At 35.1% G+C, this 21,687-nt stretch overlaps 1 protein-coding gene across 1 annotated transcript in view; it reads left to right on the forward strand.

Annotated features, from left to right (window-relative positions):
• CCDC178 (coiled-coil domain containing 178) overlaps positions 1-21,687 on the forward strand; it is a 285,980-nt gene that overhangs the window by 100,065 nt on the left and 164,228 nt on the right. The window contains exons 17-21 of the mRNA XM_072949050.1: positions 787-849; positions 1,983-2,144; positions 3,764-3,877; positions 5,123-5,268; positions 8,175-8,334. Of these exons, the coding sequence (XP_072805151.1) occupies positions 787-849; positions 1,983-2,144; positions 3,764-3,877; positions 5,123-5,268; positions 8,175-8,334 (645 nt within the window). The remainder of the gene's footprint in view (positions 1-786; positions 850-1,982; positions 2,145-3,763; positions 3,878-5,122; positions 5,269-8,174; positions 8,335-21,687) is intronic.

The following is a 21,687-nucleotide window of genomic DNA, read 5'->3' on the forward strand; positions in this document are numbered from 1 at the left end:
GAAGAGTTAAAGGAGAGACTTATTAACTTGTTTTTTTTATATTGTCTCTGTAGACCCTGTAATATGATGAGTTCACTAATTAAAGGGGGGATTTTAGAAACATTTCTGAACCTCCATTGCTCTTTACAAAGCTATGCATCTCTTTTGAATATGGAGGACAGTCCAGAGGCAAGCCAACTCCTCTCAAATAAGGGGTTCCACGGTGTAATTCTAAAACAGAAGGAACTTTCTGAGTTATTTCCAAATCCAGTTGTGTGATACTGTAAGGTACAACTATGAAGAGTTTAAGACTCTATCCAAGTAACAAAAAAATACTTTTCCACATATTTTTTGCCCATTAACTTTCAAGGAATATTTAAAAAAAATTGTTTTAGCCAAGGAGAATCTTAAATTATTTTGTAAACTTTAAACTTCTGTCTTGCTTTCAAAATTGGTTATGTTCATTCTGGAAAGTAATATTAAGAACAAACTGATAGTTTTTAAAAAGAAGAATGGAAAACTATGTATAGTTTTTCATTTTTGGTTTCCCTAGTTTGAGATTTTAGTTCAGGGTTATAACGTACAAGCTGAATTGAACTGAAATTCTATATTTTATTTCCTGGTCTTTGTCTCATTACTAATTTTGCCTTAGATAGCATCATTTTTTTTTTATAATACTCAATTTGTGATGAATACTTTACTCTTTGTTGTAACATTAGTAAAACCTATTTTGTATTAGCAGTTGTCTTAAAATGTTTTCTGATATTGTATAAATAAAACCCTTTTAAACATTTTGCTCATATTTAGGGTAGAGAAGACTTCTTGAAAAAAATCACTCGGGGTCGAGTGGCTAATGGAATGATAATTCAGGTAATCCTAAATCGGTTTTAATATTTTATTCTTCCTTTAATTTGCATTTTACTTAGCATTTTAAATTTGCCTGTAATGAGGCATCTTTTCACTACTTGGTTTGCAAGCCAGCAGTTTTCTCTCCTTAGCTGATGATACTTGCCCTCTGTGTAGACTAGCAGTGTTTGATCATGCATAAAGAAACTGACCTCCCATACACATATCTCATTTTGTGGCTTAATGGGAATTTCTGCCAGTCTAGTAAAGGGCAGTGAGATCTTACTTCTAAGTGTCTCTTTAGTTTGCTTTGTGATGATGTTATGTTTTCTTTACTTTTAATGTCTTTCAATTGAATTCTTTTATTTAAGACTGACAGGAAAATATACTATGATTTTTCTATATAAAACTTTTGAAACTAAAGCATTATAGCTAGAAAAAATCAATTGTATTATTTTTTAATCTCTGTTCACCACCTGCATAACCTTTAGAACCCAGGTTGGGTTTTTGAACCCTGGCATGTTTCTAGAATGCCTCCCCTGCAGGAACACAAAAATATTTGAAACTATTATCAAAAGAAGAATAAAATCAAGTGGCAGAACAGTCCAAGACAGTATTATTTTAAAAAATTATTTGAGATTATCTGCACTTCTGCTCCTCTTGGAAGCAAACACAAAGTTTGTAAATTTTTTTCTATTAGTAAATTTGACATTTTCAAACATATAAGAGTAGCGTCTCTCTAATTCTGTATGCTTGAAAATGCCAAATTTCCTAATTGATTTCTCTCTATAGATATGCTCAGTAATTCCATAATCTTCCAGTCCATTTTTGCTTAATAGTGTGTTATTAATTTCTTGTTTATTGGTTTTAGAATGCAGGGATTACCTACATTTCAATATTTGTCATTAACATGTTCTCTCACCCTATTATCTTCTAGTATTTACTTAAGAGTATTTGATTTTTATTGTCATTAATTTTTTTCTCTCATTTTTTCTAATAATACCTGTGCACTTTTAAAATATGTTTTGTTCATACTTACTGCTTTTTTTGGATGGCTTTTTAAACATTTTCAAATATTACTGCCTGGCACAAGATAGAGTCTCAATAAATATTTAGGTAATTAATAACAATGAGTTATTTAAAATCTTTGCTGGCAGAAAAGACTGTTTTCCCTTCAAGAAGAACAGGCACTTGAGAGGGAGGAACTTACGAGAAAAAAAGCAATATATAATCTGGCCCTGGCAGAAATGGAGATACCTCTGCTTAAACTAGAAGAAGATGCTATGAAAATCAGAGCTGTCTACAAAGAACAATCTGAAGTAAGCATGTATAACTAATGGAGAAACTAATTTGCAGGAATATTTAGGTGGATAAATCGTGTATGGAATTTTGCATTATTTTTTTGAAAATTATTTATTACTGTTATTATTATTATTATTATTATTATTATTATTATTATTATTATTATCTGGCAAATTATGATTTCACGTAGGAAGATATAAAAACATGGACAAAATAAGTCACTATTTCATGACCACACAACTAATCTATAGTCGAACTATATAGCAAGGCTATTACTACTATTACCTGGAACCCCATACTCTACCTTAGAGTGTACTGAGGAAAAGCAGTTTTCAGATGGGTGAGTAGAGATTTATCTGGTCTGATCACTCAGTATAGTAAATTTAATTCAAAATCTTCTCTGCTTGTTAATAAAATGCTAAAGCTATGTTTACTCAAATATAAAATATAATGTATCTTGATGTTTTCATGGTAAACTTTTGGTGCATGTAAATGAAGTTAAGACAGCTAGGATGAGAAATAAAGTGAATGTTGATAAAATATTTTCAAAACAACAGGTTTATGGCAGTAACTGATATTACTAGCCCTTCCCAAAGAAAAATGTAGTAGAAAAATACATAGACATCATATCATTAGTCTTCTGGAGAAGTAGAAGGTGTGGTAGGCATCATACATTCTTGTCCTCAGCCACAAGGAGGGCATACATATGTTCATCTGGGCCATTCTGGCACCAGGATTTTTCTTCTTTGCAAATGATGATGTAACTTTATATTCTTACTCTTTAATGATTTTCAAAATATCTTGATTTTAAAAACTTTTGTGATTTATGAAGTGTTCCTATTAGGAAGGCTTATTTTGATCTTCAAAGCATCTCTCTGAAATAGGCAAGAGAGAGTTTATCTGTAGCAGAGACGTAAGAAACTGCATGAAGCAGTTTGTACGAGGCCGCAAACCATGGAAACAACCAATTCTGAGTAGACTACTTAGGGTTTCTAAATGCTTGTACTAGCGCTCATGTAATGGATACATAGCCAGTTCTAACACCTAGTGAGATAAATGATTTTAATAATGGCTCCTCCTTACATTAATGATAAGAATTTATTAATTGCATCAAAACCTGCATTATAATTATTTGAATATGATAATGAATTCCAGAAAAGATTAATGAATTTTATTTTTTCTTATTTTATAATAGCCATTGTTTTATACCTTCTTGTAGTTCAGTAATTATTTTTGTTTTGTTATTTTTAACAGTGTGTAAATCATAAGAACTCAATTTAGCATAAACACTCGGAAAGAAAAAGTTTTCATACATTTTGTGTAATGATTACTGGCAGTTTGCATTTAGAGTTTTAATTTTGGTTAAAATATTTTAATGATTGTGATGAAAACTTATAATTTTTATGTTGAGTTTGTTAGTTTTTATTACTGAGCTAAAATTGATTAGATTTTGGTTTTCTCAGGTATTTCAAATCTAATATTGGGATTATGGATATCATAGTATGTGTGGTGATCCTTTCCTTTTACACCAAATGTATATTGTTGTTATTAAAATAGTCACTTGGGAACTATTTGACCTAAACCAAGATAATTGGATTATAACTGCTGCACATCTGAATTTCTAAATGTCTTCTAGATACTAGGCGATGTAATTGAAAGGAAAAATCATACGAAAAAGAATGTAGAAAAAACAAAGAGAAAATTGCGAAGAAGGGGGAAAAGAGCCCAGGATGCACTAATAGAAACTGAGGTAAGAAATTTAGTATCAAAAAATAATTTTGGATTTATAACCTCTTTATGTCAATGAAAACTATTCCAGCAAATGTTTGAATTACGTTGATTCTGCACGTGCATAGACACACACACACACACATCTTTGTGTCTTCATTTTCTCTCTTACAGTGTCTTTCCCGCTCATCTAGCGTGTCCTCTCATTACCTTTCCTACAAAGTAGAGGTAGGAATTGTAGTACCTAGAGATAGTGCCATGTTTCTGCAGACGAGACCAGTGTACAGGTTGAAACATTTGTTAATGTCTGACATCTCAATTTTACCCTCAAGCAGGTGTATAAACAGCATGAACAAATGGCTGTGTATCAAAGGGCGTCAGGGCTTTTTCCAACTTAGAAGTAGTTAATTCCTGAAAATCCTCACATCTAACATTCTACCTTTAGAGAATCGTTGGATGTGGGAAAGCAGAGATAATCCATTGTCTTTAACTTGCTATCCTGTGGATACATTTTAAAGGTAGCACCAGTAGGATTTGTTGGTGGACAGCATGTGGGCCTTGACATAGAGGTATGATCATATCATTTAAATAATGTTTGCTCTGTACAGGGCCACAAAAGAAATATTAAAAAATTACCAAGGAAAATAATGTGTATAGTAATAACAATAGATACTAATGTTTTGCATGCTTTTTATATGCCAGGCATTGTTGTAAGTGCTCCTATGAACTAGTCTCATCTTCATGATAACCCTATGAAGAGTGCGTGTGCTGGTATTATCTCCGCTCTACAGTTGAAGAATCCGATGCCTTGTTTTTTAATTAACTTACTCAGTTTCGCACAGCTCGTTGATGGTGATGTTGAGGTTCACTGTATCTGGCACTGGCACTAGACTCCATACTCTTAACCATTACATTATACTGGTCATACCATACAGATTACTTTTATTGATCCCAATGAAGTAAAATCAGAACTTAATAATAAAAAAATAGCAAAAAGAAAAAATTATGTGGACCACTGGAAATATTTTTAAATCACATTTTCGTTATTTAGTTCTGTGTTAAGGAATATTTAGAAATCCAAATTACAGTCTCATCAAATGTAACAATGGAGAAAAGAGCATTAGCCTCAGTTGTTACTTATGTTGATAAGAGGTTGCTGTTTGCTTTTAGTTGTTCACATGGCCAAACATATTTGTGTTCCAATTAAATTGCAAGGATTTGAAAAATCCCAGTATTTAACATAAAATATTTCTGAATTTTTTTTTAGAATAAACGCTCAGTAATTTTTGAAGAAATGGAGACCACTAAAAGTAAAACAATTATTTATCATACAAAAATAAATCAATTGAGTAAGGAGTTAGAAGAAAAACAAAAGGAAAAGGATATGTTTGATCAGATACTTGACCATTTAAAGTAAGTACTTAAAATTTATCAAAATGTTAAATGTTTGTTATTTATAAAAGAGATAAGGTCAAATTTCCATATTTAAAATTCTTAAAATGATCCATATTTTGTGTTGTAATTTGATGTGAAATATACATGTGGCATTTGATAATTTTGGTTTAAAAACATAATCTTAAATTTCTGTAATTTTTCATTGCTCCTCTGGGTTTATTATTTAAATAATTCAAGTATTTCTCCTTTTCCAAGTGTAAGAATTTTTATTCATTATGAAATTAATAATCTTTCCATCTAATTTCAGTGTTTCTAACTTACATAACATAGTTAATAATGTATAGTTTTCTACCCAACTTTTTTTGATAACAGTTTTGAGGTAAGAGTTTACGAATAGATATTCTATAACACCTTGTGAAATTCACATTTACTGTCTTCAGAAACCTCTAATACAGTCCCCTCATTAGTCTGGGGCGTACCTGACAACGGTTAGTAAGGCCTTTCACTTTGAGAATGACCAGGCTTTAAGATTCTTAGTATCCATAAACCCCCACTTAGAACTCACATACTCTTCCTTTACTCCTCTTGGTTCTTATTTACTGTTTTGTAATACATTGAGAACAGGGTTTAGAGGACTGCTAGAGGAATATGTGGTGGTCACATTTAGGATGGTTTGATTTAAATACAGAAGGCTAATACAGCATTAGGAAAATCATAGCACTTGAGGGATAAAGTGTCAAAAAAAACCAGTTACGCACAGTCTAATACCATGTACCTTAATGGAGTCAAGTCAAAGCGATCATACAGCTTTATCTGAAAATTGCTAAGTCATACTCAGTATACCAGGTGAGGAAAGCAAGGAAACATGTTGTTTACTTAGAAAAAATATTTATCCATATTGTTTAATATCTGTAAAAAATATTGGGGGGCTCAAAGGGATAAATCTAAAATTATGTAAGTCACACAAAACTTACAGAGATTTAATTCAGGAGCTGATGAAATGCTTTTCTTCAGAATTCCTACCATTTCAATTCTTAAATTTTCTTCCATCCTAGAGTATATTGCCTTTGAGGCAAGAGTGGTCACCATGTCCTAGTGAACCAGTTCTCTCTCTAAACTTGACAAAACTCTGCCTTCCTACTGGAAAAGAAGAAAAAGAATAGCTGAAACTGTGGCTTTTTTTAAACAAATCTATTAATTGACAGTGATAATGGGCAACGTCATATCAATGTCAGTGATAATGGATAATGGATAATGTGTAAAGCTAACATTAATTGACCTCCTAATGTGCCAGGCATTTTGTGGGCAATCTAAGTACCTTATCTTGTCCAATTCTCAGTGAATTTTAAATCATGTAATAACATTCCCACATGATTGCCAAAGAAACAGAAGCTCAGGGAAATTAAATGACTGCCTTCAGATCACACAGCTAATCAGTGGTAGAGCTCCAGTTTACGCTTGTCCTGTTCCAAAGTGTGTGCTCTTTCAACTGTGCACATTGACTTCCTACTCTAGGTTTGGAACAAAGATTACTGCAGATTAACCGTGCTAGGAGTAATCTACTTTTGCTTTCACTAGGGTCAACCCATATTAGTGAGTAGTCCTATAGAACATCATGTAAGAATTTTGGATGTTGTTAGTATGAATGATGAAGTGGAACAAACAGGGGCAAGACAGGTGAAAGGGAGTACCTGATGCCATTTAAAAGGAGAGGCAGTCATCTAAAAAATGTGACCAGAGTCATGTTTTCAAATTGGCTAATAACAGCCATAGTGGAGAGAGAGAGAGAGGAAAAAAATGAGTACTTGTGTTGAACTACTGAATCAAGCAGAGCAACTCAGAACTGGATTTGAATTCTGGTTCTGTCATTTACTAATTAGCTTCTACCAGCTCATTGTGCTGAAGTTTAGGGTTTTCATCTGTAAATTGCTTTAATAATTATTCTTTTTATAGAGTTGTTGTTGTATTAAATGAGATATTGTATCCAAAGCAATTTTTAAAAACATTTTAGCCCCTTGAAAATTTTAGTCCTGCTGCCTTTATAGCTAACTGTGCAAATGATTCAATTTTCCATACCAGTAGAGATGAAAACGAATGTGGGTAACGTAAGACTGTGCTGAGCTTTTGCAGCTCTGGTTTTTCTGGATTCTGGGTTGCTGATCAACTCTGGCAGTTATTTCTAAAGCATATTTATTTTTGCAGTATTGTTTTAAGCAGTTTTTGATGCTTTTTCTACTAGTATAGTGCCTAATATAACTTCTGATTGCCCCATAAAAATAATTTTACCTCTGTGTCAGGCTGTACTTAGTTGCAAATGACAAAATACACAAAGGCATGTATGCACACACACACAGAAGCACACATTCAGACTCCAGCTTAAACAGTTGGGAAGCGTACCGTCTTGTATAACATGAGGCCTCTCAGTAGGGTAAGCTTCAGGGTCGATTGAGCAGCTCAGCACAGGTACTCATGTTTTGTTTCTTTCTCTCCACAATGGCTCTTGTCAGCAAATCTGAAAACATAACTTCCTTGTTCACCTTGCCTTTCATCTTATTGGGCTAGTTTAATATGTATGTTTGCTAGTGAATAATTAGCCTTGTGCTGATTGATTTAACCTAAACAGAACGTACTCTTGCTTTTACATGCTGCGTGGAGAGGGAGTCCTTTTGGAATGACAACAAAACAGAGGCACGCTGGGTAGGCAGCCAAGAGACCCCACTAAATCTCCAGAAATTGTCCCCCACCTGGATCACTTAGATGTAGCTCACGGAGATAAGCCAAAGGAAAGGACTAGGGGATTTGTCCACTGCCATTCAGTTCTAGGATTTCAGTATTGGGTATTTTCACATGTATCATGAGTGTATTTTAGAAAATTAAATGTGGATTAATTAGTGGCAAATGCAAATTTTTTTCTTTCTTCATAGAGACCAGTTTATAACTATGAGATATAAAAAAGAACATGCACAAGCTGTGTTTGATCACCTCGTAAGTGAGAAAAAAGCCTGTGAAGAGAGACTCTGTGAAGAAGAACAGAGATATATAACGCTCTTTAGCATAAGGCAAAGAACCCTGGCAAACATTAAGGTAAGTATTATTTTTTGACTGTTTTATAATCAGATATTTTTGATTCTAGATATTTATATAGTCAATTATGATATTCAGTATATTCAATTTTCTTTTAACGCTTAAAAGACATTACTAGTATGTTTTTAAAAAGATCATGTAGAACAAATATATGTCAAATAGACATGCATGTGAGTGAATGAACATACCGTCTATAATGCTATTGCTGTGATCCCCTCCAATAAGAAAATAATTAAGAAAAGAACAAAACTTTTATTAATAATGGTGCCAAGTAACATTTTTCTATTTTAAATGTGGCCGTTACATAGGATAAAGTTTGGGTTTTCGTTTGTCTTAAAAATATGAAAATAATTGGTGCCATCTAGTGGCAACAAGTGTTGCCTCCTCTTGGAGGAGTTCTGGAAATTGGATAGCAGAACCTCAGATACATATGTCTGAATGGACTGGGGAAGCTTAGATTCAAATGCACCTCTCAAAACAAGGAGATTTAAGTTACTTACTGACTTAAGCATCATTCCCCACCTCATGTTTTATCACAACAGTAGAATTAGTTGTTTGAATGCTACCACATTTTCCAGTTGTACTGGTGTTGAGGACACAGTGGGGACACAAACGAGAAAAAATCATTTACTGATTGACATTTCAGCGTCTTAATGGAATGATAACAATTAGTGAAATGGCAAAATATGGTCAGCAGGAGAGAGATGAAGGAAAAAAATCTTATATAACTAGCCTCTCAGTAATTGAGAGGTGTATTTCTTTTCATCCCAAAGCTGTCTCTGCCTTCCTGTTCTGAAGTGTACCTACCGCCAGCCACTTGGACACATCACATGGTCTCAGGTATTTTTCTTAGCACCAGTCTCTATCTGAACTTGTTTTGTTCATTCACTTTTACTTGTTTATTGTCTGCCTACATCCTGCTAAAATGATATATTCTTTATGAGGACAGGAAATTTTCTTCCACATTCCTCTCTGTATCCTAAAAGCTCAGAACCATATCTGGCATAAGGGAGGCACTCAGTAAGTACTCATTGAATGACTGAATGATTAAATGGATGAACATTTGCTTCTTTGGGGGTAATTTTGCTGTCAACGTGCATGATAGTGACTAAAAGCATGAGCATTTCAGAGATAGCTTTCCATACTGCACCAGACTCACACTTAAACACGTACTTATGCTGTATGCAAAAGCTGACTCTCTCTCTCATTGATAATACATAAGAAATTTGCCATCTAGTCTTTTCCCTTTAGGTGAAAATGGTTAAATTGTCTGTTGCTGTCTAGCAATTAAGTATTCTGCTGGAGATAATAATGCTTCTCAAATAACCTTTAATTTGTATGAAATTGTTTCTTATCGGCACTTGGATAGCTCTTTGTTATGCATTCACCTTATATGATCAGAAGCGTGGTTTGAACACGAAAAGCTTGGAGATTGATATATCTCATCGTTAGTAACACAATCTATGATTCTAATTAGTTATTGGTGTTAAAGTGTGGGAAGACAGTGTGAGTCCTCATAGAAAACCTAGTCTTATCTCTGTTTAGAAATTGTATGAGATTAAAACTTCTAAGTATATATCATGTAAAGCATTCCCAGAAAGAAACGAGCATTACTAGGCACCATTATAAATGTGGCATTATTAATCTGAGGTGTCCTCTCTGGACAAAAGAATTGATCGCAATTATGGATCATCTAAAGGAATTGCTTATTAAAAACTTTGATAAAAGCCACAATGGAATTAATTGAGGATGCAAGAAAACACACCATGGAATTAGAAACACAAACAGCTAATAAAATAGTTAAAGAAAAATATACATGAGCTTCAGATAACTTACAGTGTGGTTCTGGGGTTAAATTCAGTCTTTTTCAGTAAGCAGTTCCATACAGGATATCTTTTTTTTAAAATTTTTTTATTTCCCTGTGCTATACAGTATAATCTTGTTTATTCTACATTTTGAATCCCCATTCTGTCCCTTCCCACCCCCCCGCGCCCCATACAGGATATCTTTAAATGATAGATTTCTTGAATGTCATTGAGTTTTTACTAACTGCCTATAATTTGCATTAGCAGAGACAATCTCCTAATACTTTATATTCTTTATTATTTTTTATTTTTCTTCATATTTCCCACTGTCAGGAAATACGTCTTCCCTTGTCCATTGCTGGTTTCAAGTTTGGCTATTAAATCCATTTCTTGACCTTTTCATGTGATAAATTCTTAGCTTCATACAGAGGCAATGATTCACTAACTCATTGGACATCTAGATTTAGAAATAATAGAAACCAGGAACAAATTTAATCGGAGATAATTTTAAAGATTAATACAACTTAAAAAAATTATTCTCCTATCGACCACCTACCATTTCTTCATTTACACAACTAGTTTATGAGTACTACTATTTTCAGGGCACTTAACGTTGGATACCAAGACCCTAGCTTCAATTTAAAAATGTAATCAGCAGGAAGACGTAAGATGTGAAAAAAAGACTTGAATATAGTGACAACACTCAAATTATAAAGAATAGATTGAGTTCCTGGCTCAATGACCTGATATATTAGGTGTTATTATAAATAAAAAACATTATGTGTTCTTTGATCTCAATAGTGGGAAATAACTGTTTTCATTGGAAACACTTAGAAGACTGACCAATGAATCTCGTAGGCAAGAATAATTTGCTTTCATAATGATTTTCTTGCCACCAAAAGATTTAATATAGCATGCAATTTAAAAAATTAACATATTTTGCATAATTAATATTTCTTTTAAAAATAATTCTAGTAGGATTAGATGCCAGTTAATCACATGTGGTAATATTCACTAGGTTCATTATATTGCTTTTAAAAACAACTTGTTCAAATCTGTGGCTCTTTGAGAAATGAACATTTTGATTTGAGGACCAGTAGCAAAAGAGAGCTGATTTTGTCTCTGGGGACAATTCAAGTTTTTGCTCACATCCAGTCCTGCAATGATCAAAAGTACTTGGAAATCATCAGAGAGTAACACAAGAATATAAAGGAAAAATGTAGCATGTGTGTGAGTGATTCCCAAATATAAATTTAATGTTTACTTAGAGCATGATCCATTAAACAAAGAAAAAGCTTCTCTTCTTTCTGCATCTCTCTCTAGCAGCATGTTACGTCTTACAGACATGTTCATGAATTGCTGCTAGTACTACATTCAAGCACTATATATGACGTTGGAAGAGAATTTTTATTTTTTGAACTGGCAATCAATCACATTTTTAGCTTTTTTCTCCAGCTACCTAACAGCATCTATTACAACTACTTGGCTATAGTCCATTTCAGTTTTTCTGTACGTTGATATTTTTCTACATAGTTGTGATAATAATTGATAAATGCATTTTGGAATTATGATTTTTCTAAGTAACGTTAATTTCCTAGTGGGTCTTCCACTTTTGAAATGCCTCCTTCTACTGTAGTGTAATAGCAATATATGATTTTCTCTCTTGATCAATTAAAGTAATTATAGTATGAGTTTCTAAATATCAAATTGCATTATTAGGTATACCTTAATTGGTTATGCCTTATTAAAATTGTAATGCATTACTGGATTCAATTTGCAACCATTTAATGCTAAACATTTGTTGGTCTCTAGTTCTTCTATTTTGTACTTTAAGATACTGGTATCAGAGAGTTCCTGGAGTTTTAAAAATGAAATAAAAAGGTTTTCTTCTTTCTTTCTATGTTAAATAGTGTGAGGCATTTCAGTTATTAAAGATTTGAGAAGTCCTCCCATGGTACTATCAAGATATGGGGAAAGTCAGAGACTCTGCCTCACTTGCAAGCTACCAAGTTAGCCTGTCACTGCTTCACAGGTGCTGGCAAAAGACACGAAACTCCTGGGTGAGAGACAGAGGACTTCATTGCTCACTACGCAACAGCTGTGTGAGCTTCATGTTTGCATAGGTCCCCCTTGGCTCCAAGCCTCATGGGAGTAATGTGAAAGTGGTCCAGGTGGATGCTACATACACAAAGGGTTTTTTATCACAGCTCATGAACCTGGAGTGTAGGAAACCCCTAGTTTTATAAGGGAGCATCCAGCAAACTTGCCCAGCCTTTACCCCACAAGAAGGCATTACATTTCGTATGCAAACAATTTTAGAAAGGTAGTGCTAGATAAAAACTGTCACAGAAGTGTATAAGCATCACAGTGAATTGCCTCCCAAAAGATATTTCCTGAGCTTGCCTCTTTTCTGAAGAAAAACATTTTAAAATTTAGTCAGCATCTTCTTTGGGTTTTGCATAATTAATATTTTCTAATTTTGAGTCAATATTTGAATGTTATCTTTTCTAGAAAAGATCATTTTAATGAGTTTTTCAAATTTATCATTCTGCTGTATGAAATATGGTTAGTTTCATTTCTTCTGCTTCTGCAGTCATAGCTTTCTCATGAATTAGCCTTAGCCTTTTGTTCTTTCTCCTTTTCCTTGACTAGTCTTGCTAAATTTTTGCCTTTGGTTGTTTTTCCACAAACTTCACATTTTGATTTATTTAGGAAGATTAATTATTTTTGTTTTCTAATTCATTAATTTTAGCTGTTTTCTTTATTAATTATTCCCTTTGATTGATTTTCATAATTTTATTTCCTATTTCTTTCTTTTTTTTAGCAACTTGAGTTGAATAGTTTTTTCTTTCTTACTCATAATATTCAGATATTCTCTGAATGCCATTTTAATATATAGTGATTTCACTTAATATTTTTACTTGTACATTGACTTAGTCCCAGGTTAGGGAATTTAGCTTCCTTGAGACTTTTTGAGGGGAAAAAGGCAATAAATAAGTAAAACCATTATTTATAAGATTTTTTCATTTCCATAGGTTGTGAGAACAGGGTAGTGGGTATTGTTTAAATTTATGTTAAGAAGTGATGTCCAGCAAGGTAGTATAATAGGAGTTTCCTACTGTGTTTCCTCAAGAAATCCAATTTTGACAGTCACTAGTGGGCAAGAGCACTTTTATAGAAGTGCAGAGTTCAGTGGAGCAATTCTGGCACATCATCAAGCAAGGAATCCTGAGACAGGATGAGTTGGACAAGGTAAAAGGAAGTTTTGTTTTACCCATGTCACCTCTCCCCTAAGGAATCATTGAACTCCGTGCCAAAAGAAACCCCCTTAGCCTGCAATTTCTGAGATTTCTCTCACTGGGTGAAAGTGAGGGCATATGAGTGCGTGCTTAGCTTCCCCGGCTGTGTAGGGTGCAGCCAAGAGGCCCACTTCTTTCTCACCCCGTCCGGAATATCGAAGTGAGCTGCATGACTGAGGGAGAGATAAGTACACAGCAGCCAGGGCTTGGAACACATCAAAGTGATGTGTATTCTACTATACAGATTCCATCAGGAGGCCTGCCTATTAGATCTAGGGGTGCTTTACCAGTAGACACTTCCTACTGGCCCATGGGTATGCTTAGCACTCTGAGCACCTCCCTCGCACATGGTGTCCCCATGAGCAGCTCCTGTGTGCATCCCATGGGCAGTCAGTGTGAGCCTTTGCAGATGGCTATTGAGCATGCACAGAAAACCAACCCAACTCTGCGGGATTGAGAGAAAGCACACAAACCTGAGCATTTAGCATTGCCCTAGGAAAAGGAAATAAGAAGCTTTCAGCACTCAGCTGGCTTTGCAGGCTTAAGAGAAGGCATATAATCTTAAGAATTCCAGTACCAGCTGCACATCTATAAAGTGGCTTCAGGGCTGAACATGCAAACAGGAGACCCCAGTCCATGCCTTCCAGGTGCACTCAAACAAAGGGAAAAATAAAATTCCACCCCCAAGAAAGAACAAGAAGAATGGAGCAGATACATCCATAGAAAAGGTATGAGAAAGTCTCAGAGGGGTGAAGGGCCTGAAGTGGCATTTTTCCAAAGAAGACATACATGTAGTTGGCCAACAGATAAATGAAAAAATAAAGGTATTCAACATCACTAATCATAAGGGAAATGCAAATCAAAACCACAATGAATTATCACCTCACACCTGTCAGATTAGCTTTTATCATAAATGTAAGAGATAACAAGTTTTGTCCAAGTTGTAGAAAGAAGGGAACCTTTTTACATTGTTGGTGGGAATGCAAATGGATATAGCCATTATTGAGAACAGTTTGGAGAGTCCTCAAAAAATTAAAAGTAGAAATACTGTATATCCAGCAACCCACTTCTCTGTATACATTAGAAGGAAACAAAATCAGTATCGCAAAGAGATATCTGCACTTCCATGTTCATTGTAGCATTATTCACAATAGCCAAGATGTAGAAACAACCTGTGTCTGTTAATGGAGGAATGAATAAAGAAAATGTGAGAAAAAATGTATAGTGAATGCTATTTAGCCATGAGACAGAAGGAGAGCTTGCCATTTGCAATGAGATGGATGAACCTAGAGGACATTATGCTGAATAAGTGAAATAAGCCAGACAGAGAAGGGTAAATATTGTGTGATCTTACTGTTTGTGGGATCTTAAAAAATAAAAAAGTTGAACTCATGGAAACAGAGTAGAATGATGGTTACCAGGGGTAAGGGGATAAGTGAAATAGGTGAGATGCGGGTTAGAGGGTACAAGCCTTCAGTTATAAGATCAGCAACGTCTGAGGATCTTATGTATAGCACAGTGACTATACTTAACACTATATTGTGTACTTGAAATTTACTACAGAGTAGATCTTAAGCATTCTTAGCATACACACACACGCACAAGAAGATAGCTACGAGGTGATGGGGATGTGGTAATTAACCTGATCATAGTAATCATTTCACAGTTTATACATACATCAAGTCATCACATTCTGCATTTTAAGTATATTTAACTTTATCAATTATGCTTTAATAAAGCAAAAGGAAAATACATTTCTGTTAAATACTTTTGTTTAATTTGCACTGGGTTATCAAACATAATCATGGAAACTTTTGCTCCATAGATAATGTGTGAGCAAATAAATTAATGAAGTGTTTAGTTCAACCAAATTATACTTTTCATGACATAAAAGTTCCTATATTTTAGTCTGTTTGAATGTTGTAGTCTATTTGTAGTATGTTGAAATTTCTTAAGTGAATTAATTTGTGGGTTTTACTTTATATATTTGTAGGTCATGTTATTCAGTACATACAGACTCATAACTATTAAATGGCCTTAATATCGTTTATATAAACACAGTTCTCTCCTATGTATTGTTCTGAGGTTAAATTATCAACCTCTGCTCTTCTTCCTAGACTAATCTAATATTGCATTTTATTATCAAATATTGTGGCTTATTTTTTACATGTGCATTTGTAACCTTTATAGAACAATATTTAGAATGATTTTGCTTTTTCAATCTATTCTTATTTAGTAATTTATTTAATTTATATGATAGTTTTATTGGTCCTTGCGTCTGTCATCTTGCTTAATGCTTTCTGTATTGATACTACCTTTCTACTTTTATCATTATTACTTTTTTGGTGTATTGACTATTGTGGTTTGATTTTATTGCTTTTAGTAATATAAAGTGGAGACATTCTACTCTTAATTATATTACTGTTTCAAATTTCCATCTAAATGTGCTCTCATATTAATAATACAGATAAACAATGGGAGATAAAGCCGAGAGCGTAGGTTTGGATGTATCATGAAGACCCAGTTGAAAAGTTTACACTTAATTTGTAAAGCAGTGGGAGACATGAACAATTTCTGTGGAGTGCAGTGTGCTCAGATAGGCAGGAGCAAGATTAATTAGACAGCGTCATGTAGGATGAAATGAAATGAAAGCACAAGTTGCAGGTATAAGTTACAAAAAGAACCCTTTTGTCATCAGAGGGAAGTAATGAGACAGTGATGGAACAGGAATGAGGGTGTAGACTTAGCAGAGACTGTTGCTATAAATGGGTGTGATACGCAGGTGAAAGAACAGCAAATATAGGAGGTGGTAGGATATTGGCTGACTTGAAAAAAATATGGTGGCATTTATGGTAAAAAGGACTTTTGATGATTGGCTTGTGAAGATGCTCGGTTTTGGACAGGTGGAGACCATGTAAGTGGAAATGTACCTAGTAATTCACCATGTGGAGGCAGAGTTTGAAGGAAGGAATTGAAAGTAAGAAGATTGCTGAGTCAGCCCCCATGTTGATAGTTGAAGATGTGAGAGCTCATGAAAGCTTTGAAGAAAAGTCTTAGAGAGTGTCTGAAGGCAGACGGGGATGTTCAGGTTGTTATATTAGTATCTCTCTGCGGCTCTGCAGGCTCTGGCTTCCTCCTCCATCACGGGCTTCTAGGTTAGGGTCTGCCAATATGGAGCACTCGTGGGAGGCTAGAAAGGTGAAGGAGGAAGAAGAAATGTGTCATTTTTTTAAGCTAGAAATGCATATTCAGTTCTTGTTCATAGCCATGCCTGAATAAAACTTGCAGCTTTTGCAGTGCTTTCTGAACTGGGTTTTTGTGTGTGTCCCACCTCAGAGATGTCAGAACCAGCCAACTGGAGCCCACTCCTCAGAAGTTTGTATTCCAGGCTTGAAGAGCCTGTCCTTGCAGCCCAGAAACACTGGCGTCAATCAGAAAGCCTGAATTCCATTTCCACAGGGATAGGCCATGCCAAACACTGCCAAAGTGTTGAGTCATGCATTCTTAATTTGGCCATTGGTAGAGCATCAGTGATATAAAGGGTGGTATCAGTAGATTTGTAAAGACAGAAGCTTAAATATAAAGGTGAAAGGAGCAAGAACATTGAGAGAAGTTAGAGAAGGCCACTTCAGAATTCTTGTGATATAGGAACTTATATATTTCTATTTATTTGTTTGCAAATTGCAAATCCCAGGTATATTTTCCCACAAAGTAGAAAGAGACAAGAATGAGGGAGAGATTGTATTATATGTCTTATAATGCGTTTTTGCTTAAATATTTGGTTCCTTTGTCAATTGGTGATGGCCTTAGAGGAAGAGAATGATACCTCACTCATACTTTTGAGTCCTTCCAGAGTCCATCACAATGTCGAGGACAGAATAAGTACTGAAGTCCAAATGAAGTGATGTGACTCCTAAAAGAATAAGTGAAAAAGTGAGATTTGTATTTCAGTTTACTTTGTCAAGGATAAAGGAAATTGTTATTCATCGATTCATTCATTTATTCATTCATTTTGAAGTCATGTTCTGAGAGTTAGAATCTGGGTGAGATTCTGAGTGTAGTAAATACAGGGTAACACCTGCTCTCATTTTAGCTTCACTGAGCAGTGGTGAAGAAACAGGTACAAGTAAGTTAAAATAAGGTGCAACAACTGCTTTTCTAAAATTAAGCACAGGATTCTCTGGAACCCAAGGAGACCTTGAAGGAAATTTGAGAAAGCTTGCTATGGCGTTAAGAGCAGAACTAAGTCTTGGAAGGTGGGAACAAATTAGCCAAGGAAAGTGTGCTTCAAGTGGTGAAAACATAAGAGGGAAGGCATGCAGGTGTCAAAAATAAGTAGGTGTTTAGGGAAGTGGAGGTAATGTATTATGTTTGGCAAATAATTTATCAGAAGAGTAACAGAACTATCATAGCAGCTGAGGAAAATCCCTCTAGACTTGGCAGAGATTCCCACTGGTCTCCTGTGGCACACTGGTGCTGTGCTAAGGGGCCCAGGTGGACTGAAACGTTGATTCTCATCAACAGTTAGAGTTGGGAAGGGCCTAAGATGGCTGACACTGGTCAGAGAAGAATCTGTCCTTGAAGAGCCTTGTCCCTGTGCCCCAGTGTGATGTGGTGACCATTTCTTTTCTTTGTATTCCATGACAAGACAATGGCTGGCAGTCATTGATTACATGTAATCAGTTGGAAAGGAATGAATGGTTTGGATGCAGTGATACCAACCAAAAGTTTATTGGAATGAATAGATGGAGCAAAAGGGATTTTTAGGGCAAAATGAAATTATTCTGTATGGTTCTGTAGTGGTGGCTACATGTCATTATGCATTTGTCAAAACCCATAGAATGTACAACATCAAGAGTAAACTCTAATGTAAACTGTGGACTTTGGTTGATAATAATGTATCCATGTTGGTTCATCGATTGTACCAAATATGCCACACTGATGAGGGATGTTGAGGGTAGAGGAGTATATATGTGTCGGTGGGGAGGGCTATGTGCAAACTTTGTATTTTCTGCTCAATTCTGCTGTGAACCTGAGACTGCTCTAAAAATATAAAGTCTGTTAGCAAAAACAAACAAACAACAAAAAAACCAAAAAACAAAACAACAGACAATTTATTGGTGAAATGATGTGGTTCTAGCAAGATAAAAAGGTGAATTTCAAGGTCTTTTTCAGGTTAATAGGCAGAACCTGCTGACTATTTGGACAGATAGTAAGAAAAATTATCCAAATATATATCAAGTTTTTGATTGACAACACAATGGTTAGTGATGTCAACATCCACAAAACGGAGAGTATGGACTGAAGAACAGGTTTGAAACTAGATTCAAATTTGAGATACATTTGGAGGAGCTACTTGGAGTCTCATGCCCAGTTGCATAAGAGTCTAGAACTTAAGGAACAAGAGTTTGAATGGCGGTATTATTGTGAAAACTAAGCATATACATTGAGTTAGCAAGTTCAGGAAATCTTTAGTAATACAGGGAAGGCTGAGAAGAAAATGAATCTTGAATCTTGGGTTGGGTGATTGTGATATGGAAAATGTTTCAAGAACAGAGGAAGCGAGGGCTCAGAGATTGTAGTCGGAAAGTAAAGGACTGGAATTTAGGACTCCAGCTGTGGTGCCATTCCAGATGATAGCAAAGTCAGAAAGGTGTCCACGGTATGAATTGGGACCTGGAGTTGAAGTTAACTAGATTTGAGTAAGTCCATACACCCTAAGATTAAAATGTTGGATAGGTCTTCCAGATAGACATGGAAGTAAAATAGAATGATGGTGGAACAAGATATAGACAGAAAGAGAAGATTGAGTCCCATGGGTCAGAGTCTTCCCTTAGTGTGGGAAAATGACCAGCAAATTATTAAATGACAGTGAAGTAGGGTGGGAGAAGGTAGAGGAGTATATTCTTTGATAATATAAAATTCAAAACAAGGATTTTTTTTTTACATTAGCATGGAGGAATAATGGTTTGAAAGTAATAATGGAGCTCTAGAATTATTCTAACTGCAACTCGGCCCTCTACTCTGTGGGTCCTTGAGAAATGAACATTCTTTCATTTAGGCCCAGATTTAGTTAATGCAAACAGTTGTTTCTGGTGTTGTGTGATGGGAATGAAATGTGATATGAGCTTGTGTGACAACGATAGCACTTCCAGAGTTCACATCGGAAACATTTAGACTGGATAATGGTTTAGTTCAATAGTCAGTAAATTCTGAGTTCCTACTACATAAAATACACTATTTTAGACTCTGAGAATTGTTCAAATAAAGCACAGCTCTTAACTCTGAGAAGCATACCAGCCTCACAGAGGAGAATCATGGTATTATTTTCATGCATTTTGATAATCTGAGACAGAATCAAAGGAAGAGAATGTTACAATACAACTTGTAAATATTGTCAACTTTTCTCTACTTAGCAAAAAATTTTCAAAGACAGAGAGTGAATTTATTGAGACCACCAAGACTTTGTATGGTTTTGCTTCACCTATGCCATTAATAAAGGCATTAAGAAAATTACATTATATTTTGTAAGTTATTATAAATACATACTTATATATCATAGTCTATAATCAAGAATTTTTAAAAAATATCACTTATAAATGGGTAAGCAGTGCTGCATAACATAACACGTTATTTTTATTTTGGCTGTACATATAATTAAAAGAACCTCCAATTGTCCTGTCCATCTTCCTTTAAATTGTTTGAATTTTACTTTAGTTGTCACCTTCAGGAAGGGCACCTCATCTTGCTCTCACAAAAAATGAATTTAATGTTGCATAAATGAGGTATCTACAGGGTTATCATGGTCATAAGCATAGATCTTAACCACAAGTGCTCCAGCACAACCAGGAAACTGTTTTCATTTACTAAGACTTTCTAATTTGTTTCTGTTTCTCTGAAGATTTCCAGGAGAGACTGAGATAAAAAGATGAGGGAGAGAAAGAGTGAGTGAAAGTGAAGGTGAGGAGAGAGAGAGGGAGGGAGGCAGACACAGGAAGAGAGACAGAGGGAGAAAATAGCTATTACTATGTAGTGAGTTATCAGTGGCTTTTCTTAGTATCAACACCATGAACTTCCTTTTAAACTTAGGATTTTTGAATCTGGCCCTGATGCTCTGACAGGTATCACAGGTGTGACTTGTACAGTGTCCTATGGGGCATGTTGTTAACATTACCCAGATAGCCCTCCCACTGTCTGATTTATTTGGTTATAGAGAACATGTATACCTGACCTCTTGAGGGAGCTGCATATCTCAAATTTGGGTGCCATGACAATAATAACAGTTTGAGAGGAAATGAAATAGGCTATAAAGATAAAAGAAATGGAATATACAGACTATTGTATGGTGTCATGCTCCTTTTCAGTACTATATAAAATAATGAAAATGTTTTTCAGTAACCTTTGTTGATTTTTATAATGTGAAACACACTTTGTAGCAAAAGACAATGAATGAACAAAACAAAAAAATTAGTAAAAATATTTTTAGCTTTTGACTCATATTTCTGCGTTGTTTTTCCATAAGTGTAGACTAGAGTTGAATTCTAAAAAAAGGACAGCTTTGTGATAAAAGATGTTGATTTCTACCTTTGGCAACTCTAAGTCGCTTTTTCAGGGTATAAGTAAAGGATTATCTCGTTGATAAAGCAATCCAGTGTGGTAGGCAGCAGAGATTTTATTTTTAAAATTTTCCCCTTGCAGTTGGGGAACTTTTAGACATTAAACAACACTCTCCCATAGTCACTCAGCTTTTAGGTTGCACACGTGGGATTCAAATGAGTGCTCTTTCTGGTACGCCCCACCCTGCCCACATATGCAGAAAGCCCTCAGTAAAGGGTAAAGCAGTAGGATGCCATTACTGCTGTCACCAGTGCTGGTGGCCTTACAGTGGTCATTGTTCTTTGGGTACTAGGATCAGTCAAGGGAAATTAAAGCTCAGTTAACTTGAATAAGGGTACTTCCCAAGGTAAAAAATAGACAGAATACAGTGTATCAAGGCTTTTAAAAATGTCTGTTAGTAAATGAGACTTATGGTCACCAGGAACGCCTTACTCAGATGTACAGAACAGAGTATCTCCCAATTTTCAGCTCATTCCTATTACAACGCTGTACCCACCCTCTGTGTGATGGGAGACAGGCAGGCTGTGTATGTTGGGGACGGAATATTATCAGGAGTGGTGAGGTAAGAGAACTTAGTACCATAGTTGGCACTCCTAATTTAAAGATGTCTGTGTGCTCAGCTTTTGACATCT

This window comes from Vicugna pacos, chromosome 24, assembly GCF_048564905.1.
Source record: "Vicugna pacos chromosome 24, VicPac4, whole genome shotgun sequence".
In the NCBI taxonomy this organism is placed as follows: Eukaryota; Metazoa; Chordata; class Mammalia; order Artiodactyla; family Camelidae; genus Vicugna; species Vicugna pacos.